This window comes from Passer domesticus, chromosome Z (assembly GCF_036417665.1).
Source record: "Passer domesticus isolate bPasDom1 chromosome Z, bPasDom1.hap1, whole genome shotgun sequence".
Classification (NCBI taxonomy): domain Eukaryota; kingdom Metazoa; phylum Chordata; class Aves; order Passeriformes; family Passeridae; genus Passer; species Passer domesticus.
The window spans coordinates 35,716,695-35,734,205 of NC_087512.1; the positions used below are offsets into that span (position 1 = coordinate 35,716,695).

Sequence of the window (17,511 nt, forward strand, 5' to 3'; positions counted from 1 at the left end):
GGGGTTTTTTGTTTTTTTGTTTGTTTTGGGTTTTGTTTTTTGTTAGTCTAAACAGTAACAAAAAGGTACAAAACCCAAAAAATTATACTACCATAAGAAATTGCAATCTCTCCATCCCTGAATTTTTAGTCTAAGTATGATTTTTTTTAAAATCACAAATAAGTAGAAAGTCACAAAACTCAAAATACTGAGATTTAACCTACTGAAAGAGTAATTAACGAAAAAAAACAGCCAGAAAAATGTAGACCTTCCTACCCTTTTTCTTTCTTTTTGTAATTAATAAATTCAATCTGTACTAAGCAACTTTGGTTAAAGATATTGTTTCATTTCAGAAAAGCCACAATTTCAGGACAAAAAGTGGTATGTTCATGCACAGAATTTCTTGTGGAGAAAATAATAAAAGTCTTTGTCATAAAAGCAATGCAAGATTACTCTGAAGGAATTTTCATTTTACACTTTATCAAGTCTATATGGAAAAAAAATTGTAAAAAAGTAAGATGTTGCAGTACTCACAACATACACGGGAGTTCTGAATGTTGGTTTTACTGGCTCAAAGACTGCAGGTTAGACTTAATACATATTCATTTAAATACACAAAGTATTTAATGTACCCAAACAATGCCACCATGGAACTGCAGAAGAAATTACATTTTTTGGGGAATACCATTCTTGCAGCAGCTTTATGATGAAAACTACATTTGGGTGGAGACACAGAGAAGCTGTGAATAGTTCTGAATACAGAAATGGTGATCCTTCTGAGATAATGTTATATGTCTCCAAGAAAGAAAGGAAAATTGCAGTCTTTGGTAGAATTGGTACTCTTAGCTAATTTGAAAATCCAAAAATTCAAATAAGGGCTGAAGGTTTTTAACTTAAAATGTCTATATTATAAATTAAAAATATAAAAATGCACATAGAATTAAATAAACCCTGAAGTTTCCAGTTAAACAAAACACTTGACTTCAAGTCCTAAGAGAGTACACAGTTACAGAGTCAAAAAAAAAAGGATCTTTCCCATCATCATCTAAACAAAGAACACATGAGCATCGTAAAAATCTTACAGAGCTCTTGATCTGCCTAATTCAAAATTCAAAATTATTCCTACGTCCCAAAATGGATAGCCAATAGTTTCAGATCTGGGCTTCTGATATCTACTAGAAGGTATAAAATTCAGTGGTGCATGATAAAAACATAGGCTATTGTAATGTTTACAAGTATTAAGCATTCCTTTACATTAGAGTTCAGAAGATGTTTTAGGACATGCTTTGCCAAATGGAACAGAAGTATTATTTCAAGACGCATCAGACAAACTTAATGGAATTTCTGCATCAAAATATCACTATTCTAAATAAACATTACATGATTTTAAAAGTGGAGGGATTTTAAGATTTTTAAGTTAAAAGCAGAAAAGCAGTCACCAAGCAGAATATTTGTTTAGAAATACACTGTATCTCTCTCCACATCTTGTCCACAGAATTGCTGGCTTCTGCAGTACTGGAACACAAACACCAGCAAACTCAAAATGTCTTTTTACTTGCAGCTAGAATTACACTAATGTAATGTTGGATCAACAGTTCAACATTTTAATTGTTTCCCACACAACAGCAAAGAAGGAACAAAAACTGAATAGCAGAAAATATAATTTCTGTAATATTCGTATTGTCATCCCTAACTGTTATCAGTTCTTATATCCTTATGTATTACAACCAGATTTTGAAATGTTAAATGTTCATGCTAGGTTTTACACGGTATTTTTTTAAAAAGTGCATTAAATTTCATAGAAACAACTCTTTATGCTGAACATTTCTCAAAACAGCACCTCCCGCTGTCAATGTCTATGCCCCATAAGCAGCTAAGCTGAGTGCTACTGACAAGAACTAGAAGAGTATACAAATGATAAATTAGTCAGCTTTGTGTAAGTCAGAAATACAGGCCAATAATGATACAGTAGATTATAGCATTTTACTTAGCTGGAAGAAAGTGCATATTTATACTGTATTTCAAAAAGAAAATATCTTAATTTATTTAAACACATTTCATAAATTATACAAAAGAAAACAGTTTATCTTTTTGAACAATGTACTTGTGAGCACAAGCACATTTTTACTGTAATGTTAGTAGATTGCTTATGCTCATTCCTTTGATAATTTTCACAGCTATTTTACATTGTTTATTAACTTTTGTACCAAGACTGAACTAAACTATTAAAGGCAAAATCATAAATGATAGCTTGGACCAAATTAGAGCAGATGTCATACTAATTATAACCAATGACATCTATCCTATTTATTCACACAGTGAAATAAAAATTAAATCCTAAAAACATACTACTGTGCACCTTGCACTGATTCCACTATTTACCTTGTAGATTTTTTAAGTGATACTGCAAGTACAAAAAATTCGGATGCTTCTGGCTTACTATCTGTTATGACAGTACTATAGAATAAAATAATCAAATAGACCTTGGAAAAATGACAGTTGAATAAATCATGCATTTATTCAATGTACATGCTGATTTGGGAAGATTCATAAATATAATGGTCTCAGCCAGTTTTACACATTCACATTTTTCTCACATCTCAAGAAACCATAATAACATCCAACATGACTTCATGCAGAAGCATCTCACTGACTGGGGGAACTTTAGTTCGTATCACCCCCACATTATCTTCTGAAAGGAATCTGGTATGAAAACTATAAGCAATCATACTAATCACTGTAATAAATGCCATTTTTTCTGCCATTTGATTTCACATACTTAATTAGGAAGCACTCTTTTGAATCACAGAGTAACAGCTAGAAGAGATCTCAAGGATGAGCTAGTCCAAACTTTTTTGACAAAAACACTCTTGACAAGGTGGTCCAACAGCCTGCCCAGATGAACCTTAAAATGCTTAATGTTGAGGAATACACCACTTCTCTGGAGATTATTCCAATAACTGATTGTTATAATTGTGAAAAAACTTCCTCTTGTGTCTAATCTGAATCTCCTCGGGAGTAACTTGTATGCGTTGTCCTTCATTTTTTTCATGTGACTCCTTGTAAAAACAGAGTCTCTGTCTTTTTGTAGCCACTCTTTAAATACTAGAACTAGGTGTTAAGGTCTCAGCTAAGCATTCTTACAAACACGTCAGGCTTCCCAGCCCTTCGATCATCTCTGTGGCCCTTCTCTCCATGCTCTCCAGCCTGCCCATATCTTTTTTGTATAGCGGAGACCAAAACATACAACAGTATTCCAGGTGTGGCCTGACAAACGCTGGCAAAAATGGGATAATCTCTGCTGCTGATGCCCCTGTTGATGCAGCCCAAGAGCTCCTTTGCTCCAGCAGCACACTCCTCACTCATACTGAGCTTTCTGCTCCCTGGGACTCCCTGGTCCCATTCCACAGAACTGCTCCTCACCCTTGTGCTCCCAGCCTGTGCTGCCCTCCTGGATCTGTTTTCCCAGGTGTAAGACCTTATACCTGTCCTTGCTAAACTTCAAAAGGTTCTGCTCTGCCCACTCTCCCAGCCTACACAGGTTTTCCTCCAGGTGGCTCTCCCTTCCAAAGTGCTCACTTGATCCCTGAGTGATTTTAGTGCTCTGGATGACCATATAGGAAGACATGAAACAGCGTTAGCCCAATACCAATCCCTGGGGGACCCCACTTGTGCCAGTTGGAAAAGGAGCCATTTACCCCCACTCTGGGTGCTGCCTGTGGGTCAGTTCCCCACCCACAGCACGGACAGCTTGTCCAGACTGTTACACAACAGCTGGACAGGAAGCTGACCAGCACAGTTGTTACACAACTTAACAAGGAAGCTGTGGGAGACCATAGAGAAAGCCTTGGAGAAACTTAGGCAGACAACATCCACAGCTTGTCCCCCCTCAACCAAGCAGGTTACTTTGCCCTAGAGGGCAATCAAGTTTGTCAAGCACAATTTGGCCTTGGTGAACCTGTGCTGGCATTTCCCAATCACCTGGTTCATCTGACTGGCAATGAATTATCCTAGAAGGCTTTGTGTCGTAACTTTTCTAGAGCCTGTAATTTCTTGGGTTCCCTTTTAAGCACCTCTTGTAGATGGGGGTGACATTAGCCTTCTTCCAGTCTTCTGGGACCTCTCCTGTTCTCCACAATTTCTCTAAGATTATGGAGAACAGCCTCACAATGACCCCAGCCAGCTCTCCAATACTCTTGAGTGGATACTGTAAGGTCCTATCAATTTTGCAGGAGCCAAGTTCCTGTAATAGCCCACACAGCAATTTTTTCTTCATTGACAGTGGGTCTTGTTTGCATCAGCATGGATTCTTGCTTCCAGCAACTGGGGCCCAGCTGTGCTAGTGACAAAAGCGGTCAAGGAAGTGTTAAGAACTTCTGCCTTCTCAGTGCTGTTGGTGACTAATTCACCTCTCCCATTTAACACTGGGCCAGCAGTTTCTTCCTGTTTCTGCTTGTTGTTTATATACTCAAAGACCCCTTTCCTGTAGTTTTTGACATCTCTTTCCAATTTCAATTCAAGCCGAGCCTTTGCTTTTCTAATGGCATCTCATGCCCTGGCAACGTTCTTGTGGTTCTCAATAGATTTGTAACTCCCTTTCCATCTCTGGTGTGCTTCTCTTTTGGTCCTGGAGAGACTCAGAAGCTCACAGCTAAATCATGTTCCACTTACCTCCCTTCCCTTTGAAGCGGGTGAGCTTGTGTTTTCATGAGAGCTATCTTCAAAAACTCACAGCAGTCGCTAGCTCCTTTATTCTCCATGGAAGCTTCCCTTTCAATTGAGCTCTGAGCAAGCTGAAGCTTCCTCTTCTAAAATCTAAAGCCTCTGCCTTAGTGCTAACCTTCAGATTGCACAACCAGACCCCAAACTCCACAATACTGCTTTGAGATGACCCTTTTAACCTTGACCCAGAGGCATTTGAGGGCTTCTATGGTCACTGTAGTTGACTTCTGGACATTTGAGTTTCTCCTTAACTTACAGTGCAAGTCCCCCTCCTCTTCTTCCCTGACTCTCTTTACAAAACAGCCTATCCATCATATTCCTCCAGTCATGGGAGTTGTCCTACCATGTTTCAGTTACTCCTGTGATACCCTAGCTGGGTGTTGAGTGCCTAGTGTTTATTCTCCTGGCTTTGCATATTTGTCTAAATGCAGATGAAGTGCCAGGTCTTGCTCTTATCTTGGGAGGCAATGAAGAAACAGTTGTCACTGCTCGGATTTGCCTGGCTTATTTCCAGTTGGCTGCAAGAGCAACCACTCAAAACCACCACTTAAATGGCTCTGCCCACCAGATTCTTTTCATGTCTTTTGAGAAAAGTCACTATAGAGAATTCAGTTTGCCTAACCTCTCCAAGCCTTGGATTGCACTCGGTACAACTGAGGTATTTTGGCTGACCTGAGGCATCAACTGGACAGCTGTTGTCCTCCAGAAGACAGCAGTCTGATGTTTAAGCATGAGTATGGTATTTACATTAATGCACGTGAGGCTGCATTACTCAGTCATATGAGGTTATGACTTCAGCCTCTTAATACTTCTGAAAGAGCAAGTAAAAGTATGTTTAAGCTTTGTGTACGATATATGTTATAAATTTTCCTAAGGCAGATATCACACACTGACATTTTAAGACCTTAATTAAGGTTGATTTATTTACAAATGGTATGTTTTCAACTCTCAGAAATGATGTATTTAATGTTTTATTTTTAAACACAATTAAAATATAATATATAAATATATACATACTGCAAATGTAATACAGATAACAAATTCATTTAAGCCCATTTATGCACATTAGTGACACACCATGTGGCAGAAAGACTAGGACTACAAGAAGACCCCGTGGCGATTTATTTTATATTAAATCCCTAATGGCCTCTTCTCATCTTTACAAAAATATGCACAAAAGTCCAGACTATGCAGCCATTGAAATGAATGGTTATTTATTTGCTAAACGAGAACCCTATGTTTAATGTTCCTTAGACATAAGGTAGTCTGCAAAAGTCGCATTCCTACAGCTCTATACATCATTTATTTTACATACCCTAACTTCTCACAACAGGCATCAGAAAAATACTTTTGAACCGCATTGCTATTGTAAGTTGCTGAGAATTTTGTTTCCAATTCCATTACTGGAAGATTAAATGTTAACATGTTTACTTGAGGTTTGCTTCTTGTTTTGTCTTTTTGCATTAAAAACAAATTCATGGACCAATCTGCCATTTAAAATATGTTTATATTTATACCAAGAGAAAAAACTTCCGAAATACACAATATATCTACATAATCATTATAGACAACAGAAGTTCAAATATTGAAAGATATACATTAAAATCTCACTTATATGGGTGTAATGGTCTACCTAGCACTTGTTTGATGCACTTCAGCTAAGACAGAGGTCCTTGATTTGATTTACAGAAGTATTAAAAACATCACTTTTCAAAACACAGAAATAAAATTGTCCAAATTAAGAAACGGTGGCATTTCCTACTAATACTAAAAAATACCTTTAAAATTAAAATCTATCTCCAAGATAAGACTATTTTTCATAGGAAGATGATAAACTGTGCACCCAAACACTTCTACATTTCTTAAATTTCTGTTGCTGGAACTGCCACTATAAGTTCCTCTGAGGCATAAAGCCACAAAGGGGGAAGTTGTTACAAGAAATAGAACTTCCTATTGGTACAATCCCAAACTCATTTGGACTGTGGAGGCTACCTAAGGACTGTCAAGCTTCCTGCAGCAGCATCAATGTGCAGGTCACTTTCTAGAGGAAACAACACTGGTGACAGCAGCCTCCACTGCAGCTCTCACATGTTCTCTGAGCTTTTACATGGCATACAACCCCTACTAATTGGAAACTGTCTTCATGAAGTATGTGGATGCCTCGGCCAGAGGCATGAACCTCAACAAACCTTCAGAGCACCATCTTGTCTGCCACAGTCACTAGCAGACAATCACAGAACTTGTTTTCAACTGACTGACCTGCTTCCTCAGGTGGTAACTGATTTTCTGTAATTGTAAGTTCTGTGAACAGTTTGAATGAATTTTCATGAACAAACAGATAAAAGACTTTGTGCAACAAGCATATTATTAATCTATGTTATAATGAGCTGTTTCAACTGAGGTAAACATTCATGAAACCTGGACTGTTCTCCCAGTGCACTACACTTAAAAAAGCAGAGAAAAGAGATCACTTTAGAACAGACATATTAATTTCTCAGGAGTAATATTACTTTCCCAGAAAGCCACATTGAGAAAAAGTTTCTCATTTGCAAGAGAATTCCAGCAGAGAAGTAGCAAAAGATATTCTAAGGGTATACCAAAATGTAACAGAAATTAACTGTAACACATGCATTGAATTTTGCTACAATATCTTATGAGTAACCTTTATTAGGACTTGGAGAAATTTTCCAGCAAAGGCTAAAAAAATAACTGTGATCTGGGCAGTGTCGCTTTTATTTTGTCTTTCTCATCAAAAATAAAGTGGTTATGTATGTAAAATTCAAGCAGCACATACTCTGGAGCTGGTCACTGGTGACACAGGTCTGATTTCAGCTTACAGCTTTGATGCCACCTAAATCCAGGAAGGCCAAATCGAAAGATCTCAACAAATGCAAAAGCTGCATATGGACTCTTAGAGAAACCTAAACACATTCACACAAAATTACTGCCCTACAGAAAGCACTTTATTGGAAGATACTTTTGCATATTTGTTGATTATTAAGGAAAAAAAAGTGACCTTGTGATACTTCTGAAAAAGCAAACACACAAACACACCAGAGATTCAACACCTGTTGCCAAGCCTGTTCTTCATATTTCCTTAATATTTAATCAGGTAACATCTGTGGAGCACTTTAAGGATGAATAACAAACTACCACTATCATTGCTGCGAAAATAGTGAATTCATTTAAGTCTGTGTATTCTGAGTTCATAACAATTCTAAACTGAATAGAAAGGTCTGGACAGTTTTGTCATTCATTTTCTTATATGTATTGTGCTTCTGACACAGGGTGAAGAAACTATGTGTGATCCCTATCACTAATAAAACTGAGAAAAAAAACATCTTTTGCTGGCCAAGCACCAAAAATTAGGTGTTTTCATTTCAACAAAGAGCAATAATGTAGCAAATGCAAAATGCATCTCCATCCCAATAACTTTACAAACATTACGCTTAGGGGAAAAAAAAGCAGTTACACTCCTGAAAACTTAGTCCTTTATGGCACAAACTATTCACAGCACAACAACAGAGCAAAAAGCAAAGGAAGACATCTGCGACTTCCAGAAAGAAATCCCATCAGAAATACTAGTAATAAAATTACTTAGCAGACTGGGACTAAAAATCAGCTATCAGTAAAATCTGTTCAGTTTGTTCTTACAGGCAAATGAGTCTCCTCTGCCCACCAAATGACCACTAGCTATGCAAGAAAAAGAACTATGAAACATTTACTGCTTGACCACCAGATCTTAACGCTTCTTGGCCAAGGTAAGTCAGAATCACATGTTACACTGCACTGAGAAAAGGTTGAAAATTTGCCTGCTTTGAGAACTAGGAACACCTATTCTCAACAAAGTCAAACTGTGAGATCCAGCCAAAAGGAAGACAAGTTCTGAGTTACAATTAATTTGAGCATATAGAGTTGCAAAGACAAGGTCAGAACAGATTTACCTGGAGCTTAAACCTGTGGAGTGAAAGGTCTGTACTCTAAATAGTTATCAAACATGATTTAATGCAAAATAAACAAAAAGAAAATCTAATGCTAAAGCTAGCTCCTAGCTCAGTCCATTAACTGAAACTGACTGCATAAAAGAGAAAGATTTAAAACAAAAGAAGATGAGGATTTTATTAAGAACTTTATAAAATCCCATTTTCTCTTTTGGGGATTTATCCTACCACACTCTTTGCCCATGCCCTTTTTGCCCAGCCTCAGCCTAATTTTTAGGATCAAATTATGGTTCATAAAGCAGTGCTGTTTTGGTAGTAAAGATTGCTTAATATTGGAACAACTAATTGAAAACTAACAGATTCTACTTCATTTTTTGAAGCTTTGCTACATAATTTGCTTTCTGTATTTTAGTATGCAACCAGAAATCTATGGGTAATTATTAGCTGGATTGTAACCAAAACTTGTTCAACCACAGAAGCATCTTATTTTTTGTAAAATAAATTTTTTGTAAAATAAAAAAAACAAGACACATATTATAAAAAAATTTCTTAGGACATACAAGGCAAGAACTATTCAAGAGACTTGATTTTTTTTAGCAGCATTCCACATAAAAAAAAAGTTTTTATTTAGTGCAAAAGTAGATGAAAATTTCTTCTACATTTCAAATACTTCTGTATACGTGACTTTCATGCAAATGAACAGACGGAAAATTACAAACATATACTATATAAAGATGTTTCTGCTATTGATATTTTCTTCAGATCACTTAGGTTTTATTACTAATCAATATGCCAGTATGCAAACTTCAATCAGAAATAACAGTATCATGTTATACTTGTTCAGTGATATAAGCGTTCATATTTTTAAAGTAATATTTTTACATAATAACCAGAAACATGTAACTCTCTTCACATCAAGGTAGAAAGCTGACACCTTCAATTCACCCAAAGGTTCCAAATTGTTTATACCACTGTTTTTAACACACCACAGCACAATCTAAAGGGAGCAAATAATTATAATATCATAATAATGGAAGTCAGATAACAAATAGCTACTACTTCTCTCAAAGTTAATTAAATCACTGAAAATTCTGTTCATACTGGAAAATATATTGGGAAAATAACTTGCTCACATTCTGTTTAAAACAACTATCTCCATATGCAACAAGGCTGTTAAACATGTTTTAAGTTTCCTCTTACCTCCAGTGTCACACACACAGTGCTAATCGCTACTTTGATTTCTCCATCTGAAATCTCCTTGAGATCCTTGAGCATAACCTCCTCAATGCTCACACCTGTTTAAGAAAATAAACACAGTTCCATATATACAATTATCTACAGCTGACAGATGCACAAGCATAAATTAAAAACAAAGTTTAGACCTTAATGCTGAACCTTCTTTCGGTATTTCAGGACATCGTATGAGAAAATTAAAGATAACATTAATATTTCAATGCTTAATGTTTCTAGAGGGATTGTTTTAAGAAAGGAAGAGATTTAACAGAGGATACACACTAACAACAAGTATGAAGAATTAAGTCTACTGCAACACCTGTGTGCCTGTGTGAACACTGAAGTTTTTAAGTGAACGTAATTCCAGTTGATGATAAATGTATAGCTAGGCAATTTCTATGGCCTAATATGAAATCACAAATACAAAATTACTTCTGAAATAATTAACATATTGAAAGCACCTGTGGACTACTATGGTGTTTATGAAATATTCAAAAGCAAGGAACTTAAGATATTCTGTAAACACAGTCATTCAACCTTTCTGACCTTCTTCACAAATTGGTAACACCAATGGGTTTTTCTTATGTACATCAAATCATTTATGAACTAAGTATATGTTCACCATAGAAACATTATCAACAGAAACAATGGTGTAAAACAGGAATTGCAACCAGATATATTGGTATGTTTAAGCCCAATGTTTTGAAAGTTCAAGTGACTAAGTTTCCTTCATTGGATGTGTTTGCCTAACATGTTGCAAAGATTCTCAGAACAAATGGATATTATGTAAAAGAACATAACTGCATCACATGATTGCAAGACAAGACACGATAGCCAAATGTCTATGTAAAGAATGCTGCAAGCCACCTTTACTTGTGCCGGGCAACAAGTAAAACGCCCACCAATCTTTAAGGCATAGCAGTTTAACATCCACCATGTGTTTGTACAAATTATTTTCAAGAGGGAAACAAATACCAACCTCAGTCAAAGAAATTAATCCTTTCATTACTGTTCCTATACTGAGTCCAGTTGCTGCAGTCAATTCCATGAAAGCCACTTTCACAGCCACTTTCCAATCTAGACTGCATACAGTTCATTCCTGAACTGTACTGATTACTTGAGTAGAGGAACTTAAGAGAATTCATGTGAAACTTTATAGACCTGAACTAAATTACCCTGCAGTCAATCTAATGACAAGATGAACATTTACACATCTGTCATTTAAAAAATTTTCTATATAATCTATAAACTTTCTGGGGGGCTGCAACCTATTGTGCCTTAAATAACAAATTAATTCAGGCCAATAAATCATGATTTGTGCCAGAAACTGAGAAATATTTTGGCTGCATGCCCTAATATTGCCTCAAATAGGTGAAATGTGTATTAGGTAAAATACTCGTGTATTACATAAAATACTCAGTAGAGGTTACATCCTTCAAGGAGCACCTGAAACTCAGCAGCATCCTACTAAAAGAAATGTCACATGCAATATATGTGTATGTTATACAGTAAATATGCACCTTGTAATACACAGAAAACAGGAGACATAAGCCAAAAAAAAGAAAAAAAAAGAAAAAGAAGAAAGAAGAATACATGACAGTTCCCTCCCCATGTCTCATGTGACATTTATAAATTATTGGCAACCAGTACCACGCAGACTACACCCACTACATCTGCTCATCCAAGTTTTACATTTAATACCACAGAAGACTTCATGACAAACACTACTAAACCATTTTCTCTGGCAACTGGCAGAACTAAGAACTGAATTCCATGAAAGCCACTTTCACAGCCACTTTCCAATCTAGACTGCAAACAGTTCATTCCTGAACTGCACTGATTACTTGAGTAGAGGAACTTAAGAGAATTCATGTGAAACTTTATAGACCTGAACTAAACTATCCTGTAAAGTCACTGACAGAAAAGGCAAAAGAAGCAGCACCTCAAATTCTGTCCTTATCTACCAGAGCGGGCAGCTGTCTCAGGCTGATGGTCTGAATTTCAATGACTACTTTCTGCACATGGGCAGATAGAGAACAAATAAAGACCCTGAGTCTGCATGGACCCTCTGCTTACCTGATATATCTAACAGAGAAATATCCCTAGGAATTTAGTACTCCCTCTTTGTTAAGAACTTGGCAGCAAATGCCAGTAAAAATTGTAAGAGTTATTACAACAATTTTCTTCAGGCTTTCACAGCAGCTCTTCAACAGCCTGCTACTAAATTTTAGGTTCAAACATTGCTACTTTACAGCACTGAATATTTCTACTCGGTATTTCTGTCAGAAGAAAGGAAAAGAATTGCAACTTTCCTGCTGCTTCCGTAATCTGAGTCTGATGTCAAATTGATTTCACCTGTACACAAAATCTACTTCCACATCACATAGGCAATTGCAATACAATTTCTGCCCATGGGCTGACACATTTTTATGTCCACGTGAATCAACATCAATTCTTGATGAACATACACTTGTAAAAGCAATATGTAAAATAAATTGTTAACTTTATCTGTAAAAACAATACAAGATTATTTATGAGCTAAGTAGTTCCTCAAAAGAAATCACAATTCCATGATTTAGAATGGCAGCAACTTAATTTAAAATTAATATAGAACACTTAGCTGTCAATGAAGATAGCATGTTGCACCTATTTTCACCACACACAATAAAACAGTATTCTGATACAATTACACAAATAAATTTTTAACAGGTCTGAACAACGGAACAAGTTGCACTACCTTGGGTGTTAAACTGAGTCTCCTGGAGAACAGAGATAATTTCCTCTCGTGGTGGAAGATCTGGAAACTTTTCCTCCAAAGCTGACAGTACTTTCTCCTGCTGCTCTGTCATTCTGTCAGCTTCCAAAGACATGCACTTGAAGAGAATGCTCCCTGAAACATTGAAAGACAAAAAAATCAATGCCTCCTGTAGATATCAAAGAGGTACCACAGAAACAAGAAGTTTTACTGTATTGCTTCTTGGAGGTTCCTTCTTGGAGGTTCTTTCCACTGAGACTTCCAGATGGAAACACCTTCCTCACACAAAGTTCCTAAATCAGAACTGAGTGCCTCTTCAGTGCCTCTGCTACAGCTAACTGGCCGGTCCCAGTGCTGCCATGGGTGCAGCATGCTTCTGTACACTAACACGGCTGTGCGGCACAGCCAGCAGCAGCCAACAGCACACCAGCCTATATTCTCCTCTCTCCAGGCATCAGACCAAGTGCTGCTGTGTTTTGAAACATAAATCCACATTGTCCACCTTCCTTCTACAGATGTGTCATTGAACTCCTACAATGTAGGAGGAGGACAAAAGGAATAAGTCCTTCACTGTGAGGATGGTGAGCCACAGAACAGGCTGCCCAGAGAATATGGGGATGCCCCAGCCCTGGAAGTGTTCAAGGCCAGGCTGGACCAGGCTCTGAGCAGCCTGGACTAGAGAAAGGTATCCCTGTTCACGGCAGTGGTGCTTGAATTGAATGATCTTAAAGTCATTGGTCATTGTGGTCTAACTAACTCTGGATAATTCTTGTCAACAGACACACCAAAAAAAACATCAATTCAGACAATCAAAATTTTAAAATTTAAGAGAAACATCACTCAGAAAATAACTTCATAGTGATTGGAACTGTCTTACAATACAGAAGTGAGAGTCAAGTCTTTTCTGACACATGTGTGCTGCACACTAAGTCACCCCTTTCATTCCCTGGAGACTGGGATTCCACTTATCAATATGCGCAAAGACAGTGTTTGCTTCCAATCACACAGTAAATTCAGGATAATAAAATCTTATACTTCAGCCTTGAAATAATTTATTACTTTATTATTCATTATTATTATTATTATTATTACTGTGCACAAGAATTTCAAACAAGTCTATGATTTCATTGCATCATGCTGGGTCAATGAGCCACGAAGTATAATAAGTGAGTAAGACAGTTACTGCAAAACAAAGTGTGTAGGCTTTAGCACAGAGCAAAAAAGTGCAAATGAAAAACCTTGACACTGCCACCCTCAATCTCACCAGATGAGCTAGGATCCAAGTATCTATTATATCTTCATTTTCCTTTTCTCCTATAATATCATCATATGAAATAACAAGTAGCATTTCTTCAACATTCACAAACTACTTGCAACAAAAAATAATTGTGCCATGATAAGTAAACACACCCTTACTAAACAAATCCTGTGTGGATTAAACAATAAATAATGCTTAACAAGCCAAAAGCTGCTCCCCATCAGATACTAATTTCTGGAATTAAATACAAATACATGCAGTTCCATTCTGTGTTTCTATAACAGATATTGTGACTGCCAATAGTCTTTTAATTCACAGCAGCTCTTTATGTTAGTCTTTCAATCACTTTAAGACAATGCTCCTGCTCTGTTTGATAGTATTAAAAAAAATAAATACAGACTGCATGAAAATCACGTATACTGATCCAGATGAATATTTCTAAATCTAGGTAACACAATGTAACAAGCAGATTTTAGACTTCTGCAGGTAAATAACTGATATATAAATTATCCAGATATCCCATTATCAAAGCCTAGTTTTCAGTCCCTCTAAGAGGAAGAAAGTTTCTCAACCAGCAGCCTCCATGATAATTCATCTAAAACCATCTCTTTGTTGTTCAACTCCATAGCAGATAATAGTGCTTGTGCTACATATATACTCTTGAGATACATTCTAAAACTTCCACTTTTCTAGAAAACAGTGGTGACCAGAATGATTGAGACACCCCACAACACGCTTTCACTCAGCACATAGCTGCACCTGGATAAATGGCACCTCAGGGACCAGGCCGCATAAAGTATTTTAGCAACAGCAATTTTCTGCTTTTTTTTTTCTTCCTCCAGAAACAGAAGGAAATTGCTCATGCACACACAAAGGAAATGGAGACTCCAGCAAAGTGCTGGATCTACAATGTGTGCTCGAAGTCATCATACCTACTGGAGCAAGGCTGCAGCATATCCTGTAAAGCCCCCCAGTAGTACAGGGAGGAGTTAGGCAGTCTGTGCATCTGCACAGCACCTCAGATATACAATGTATGAAACTTTTACCACAGCTGTGCATGCTTGAGGAAATGAATATTTGGGTAAGACCAAGAAGAGAAAACCCTAACACAAACATACATGAAAATGCAGAAGAACAAGTGTGAGTTGTATATCCACCCAAGCTCAGCAGTTTGGAAGTCAACATGATGTAACCTTCACTCACAATAGGCAGACACCTCAGAAAGGTTTCTAAAACACTCTGATTTTGTCACTAATCACACCAAAACTGTAATGCTTGCAACTGACAACTTTTCTACTAGGGTGAAAGCCAGAAAAGGATCATTCTCAAATTACTAGGGTGTCAGCAAGCCCCAAGATCAACATTTACTTGAACATTTACTTGTCCTTTAATGCTATGGTCAGTCTTCAATACTCTCCTCATCACCAGGGGTGAAAGGCACACCTTTTCTCCCCTAGGGATCCTCAGCATTCCTGTGAGGATTAAGAAGGTAGTTTAGAAAAAGAGTTCACTTAAGTTACTTTTGCTTGACCAAAGGTCAGTAGTCCATTTAGTCATGTGCTGTCTTATAAATACCTGCTGTAAAAGCAATACATGGTCTCAGAAATCTGCAGATTTTACTGAGTGTTGGTGCAACTCCCCTAGGGTTTCTGAAAGCATAATGGTGGCTGCTGTCTGCTTACAAGCAGAGAAAAAAATATATAATAGGTAATACAAGATTCAATATTATTTCTTGTGTACATCACACTTTACTAAATTTTTTTTCTGAAGAGGTCACTAGAAAATAGGCTAAGGCTCTTAAAAATGTGCATTTTATTATTTTTTTGCAAAGCAGTTTGGAAGCGAAGCATTAGTTTTGCCAAAAGCAATTGCTGTGCATTAATATTAAACATGATCTAATGAAGGCAGAAGTCGTTTTGGGAAAACATTAAGAACAGCACAAGCGTCTCCTGAATTATAAGTTTAAGGCTGAGAGAAACAGTACAAAGAAAATATAAGCATTTCTCCTGTCAAGGTTTTGTTCCATAACCTGTAAAAATAAAGTACAGGAAAAAGGGGAAAACAAACACTCCACTGTGGAAAGTATACTTCAACACTGCTCACTCACCACCCCTCCCCTCCAAAAAAACCTGCAAACGAAAATTGCAAATATATCCAATTAAGCAATCTTTACTGTAATTAACAGGAAATTCAATGAAGCTCGAATAAAACATAACCAGGGAAAAGAGAGGAAAAGCACTGCCTCCAAAAAACCTGCTTCCATATATTAAAAAGAAGTGTCAGTCCAAGTAAGTGCAGTGTTTGGTGTAGGTCAAAATGATCCTTTCTTCCAGGTATATATATTAAGGATGCATCAATGCAGGAGCATGTGAACCATCTGATCAATGTACAAGACAGAACAAAAAAAAATACTGGCCTAATTCCCAAAGTCCTTAAAAGGGCATTTCTTAACATTTGTCTGGGTGGCTAGAATAACAAAATAATCCTCTCTACTGAAAGTCAGACTGCCCCAACAGGGCATGAAAAGACCTCAACTATGCAGCTCATCACTAGCAAAAGAGTCACATTAAAAAAACTGCTGACACTCTTGCTGGAAATCTGTCTATATTTACATGTTGTGGTTTGCACCTTGTGGCATCCTTCAAGGCCTTATACAAATAAACATAAGGAGGCACTTTTGAGAGTGCATTGACCCAAGATACCTGACAGTGAGTGCTTGGAATAATATCCTTGCCAGCTGGCTGCAATGGAGAATGTAATGATTCAGCAGTTTAATGGATCTTGAGTTTGGCAACAGTCCCCTTATAAACATCTCTTGGGAAATAAAATAATACAGGCCCAGGACTGGCAGGTTCTGTAATTGTTTGCTTCTGGCACAAATCCAGGGACAGCACAAGCTCTAACTTCAGGCAAATATGGCTGTACAACACTGTTTCTCCAAGCAGACTCTACTCAAAAGCCCGAGGGTAGAATTAGCTTGTATAATGTCGGATAAGGAGATAAACATACCAGAAAAGCATTCACCTAAAAAATATAAAATTAATCTTTAAATATAAAAATACCTAAATCAGTAATGCTCAGTTTCACAGGAAATGTCTTTTCTCCTGACTATTTTTTTTTTAAACATAGACAAGCAGATAAAGTTCGCTCAAAGGTGAAATTTGCATACATAAACATCTGCCTTTTTGTTGGAATTTAAAAACTGCTAACAGACTTTAAGAAAAAAGAAGTTTCAAAAGCAGTCAACAAATTAAGCTGTCTTGGTCACCACATGATAATTATTAAACCATGAGATTTTCTTTTATCTTAAAAGTCTCCTAGCAAAATACTTACTGGAAAGTCAGAAAATGAAAGAAGGCCTCCCAGCTCAGAGACTCAGATAATAGCATGTCTCAGCATTTTTATGAAAATAAAATCCTAATTCTTAGCACTCTAACTTTTACTTTGGCCTTCTGTTCTGAACTTCACCTGAAATTTCGACAAACTAACCCTATACATATTTACACTGGAAGTAACACAGCAAAATGTGAAAAACACAATAGAGCCTTTTTTGCAGCCTCTGTACCTGTCCTTGCGCTGCTGGGAAAAGTAGAAAAGCACCAAGTCTTAAGTGAAGCTGTGTT

General features: G+C 36.9%; 1 protein-coding gene across 5 annotated transcripts in view; it reads right to left on the reverse strand.

The window, feature by feature from the left end:
- PRUNE2 (prune homolog 2 with BCH domain) overlaps positions 1-17,511 on the reverse strand; it is a 129,864-nt gene that overhangs the window by 83,658 nt on the left and 28,695 nt on the right. For all 5 annotated transcript variants that reach the window (XM_064402634.1, XM_064402632.1, XM_064402633.1 and 2 more), the window contains exons 5-6: positions 12,613-12,765; positions 9,843-9,937 (exon numbers count right to left, since the gene is read on the reverse strand). In XM_064402634.1, the coding sequence (XP_064258704.1) occupies positions 9,843-9,937; positions 12,613-12,765 (248 nt within the window). The remainder of the gene's footprint in view (positions 1-9,842; positions 9,938-12,612; positions 12,766-17,511) is intronic.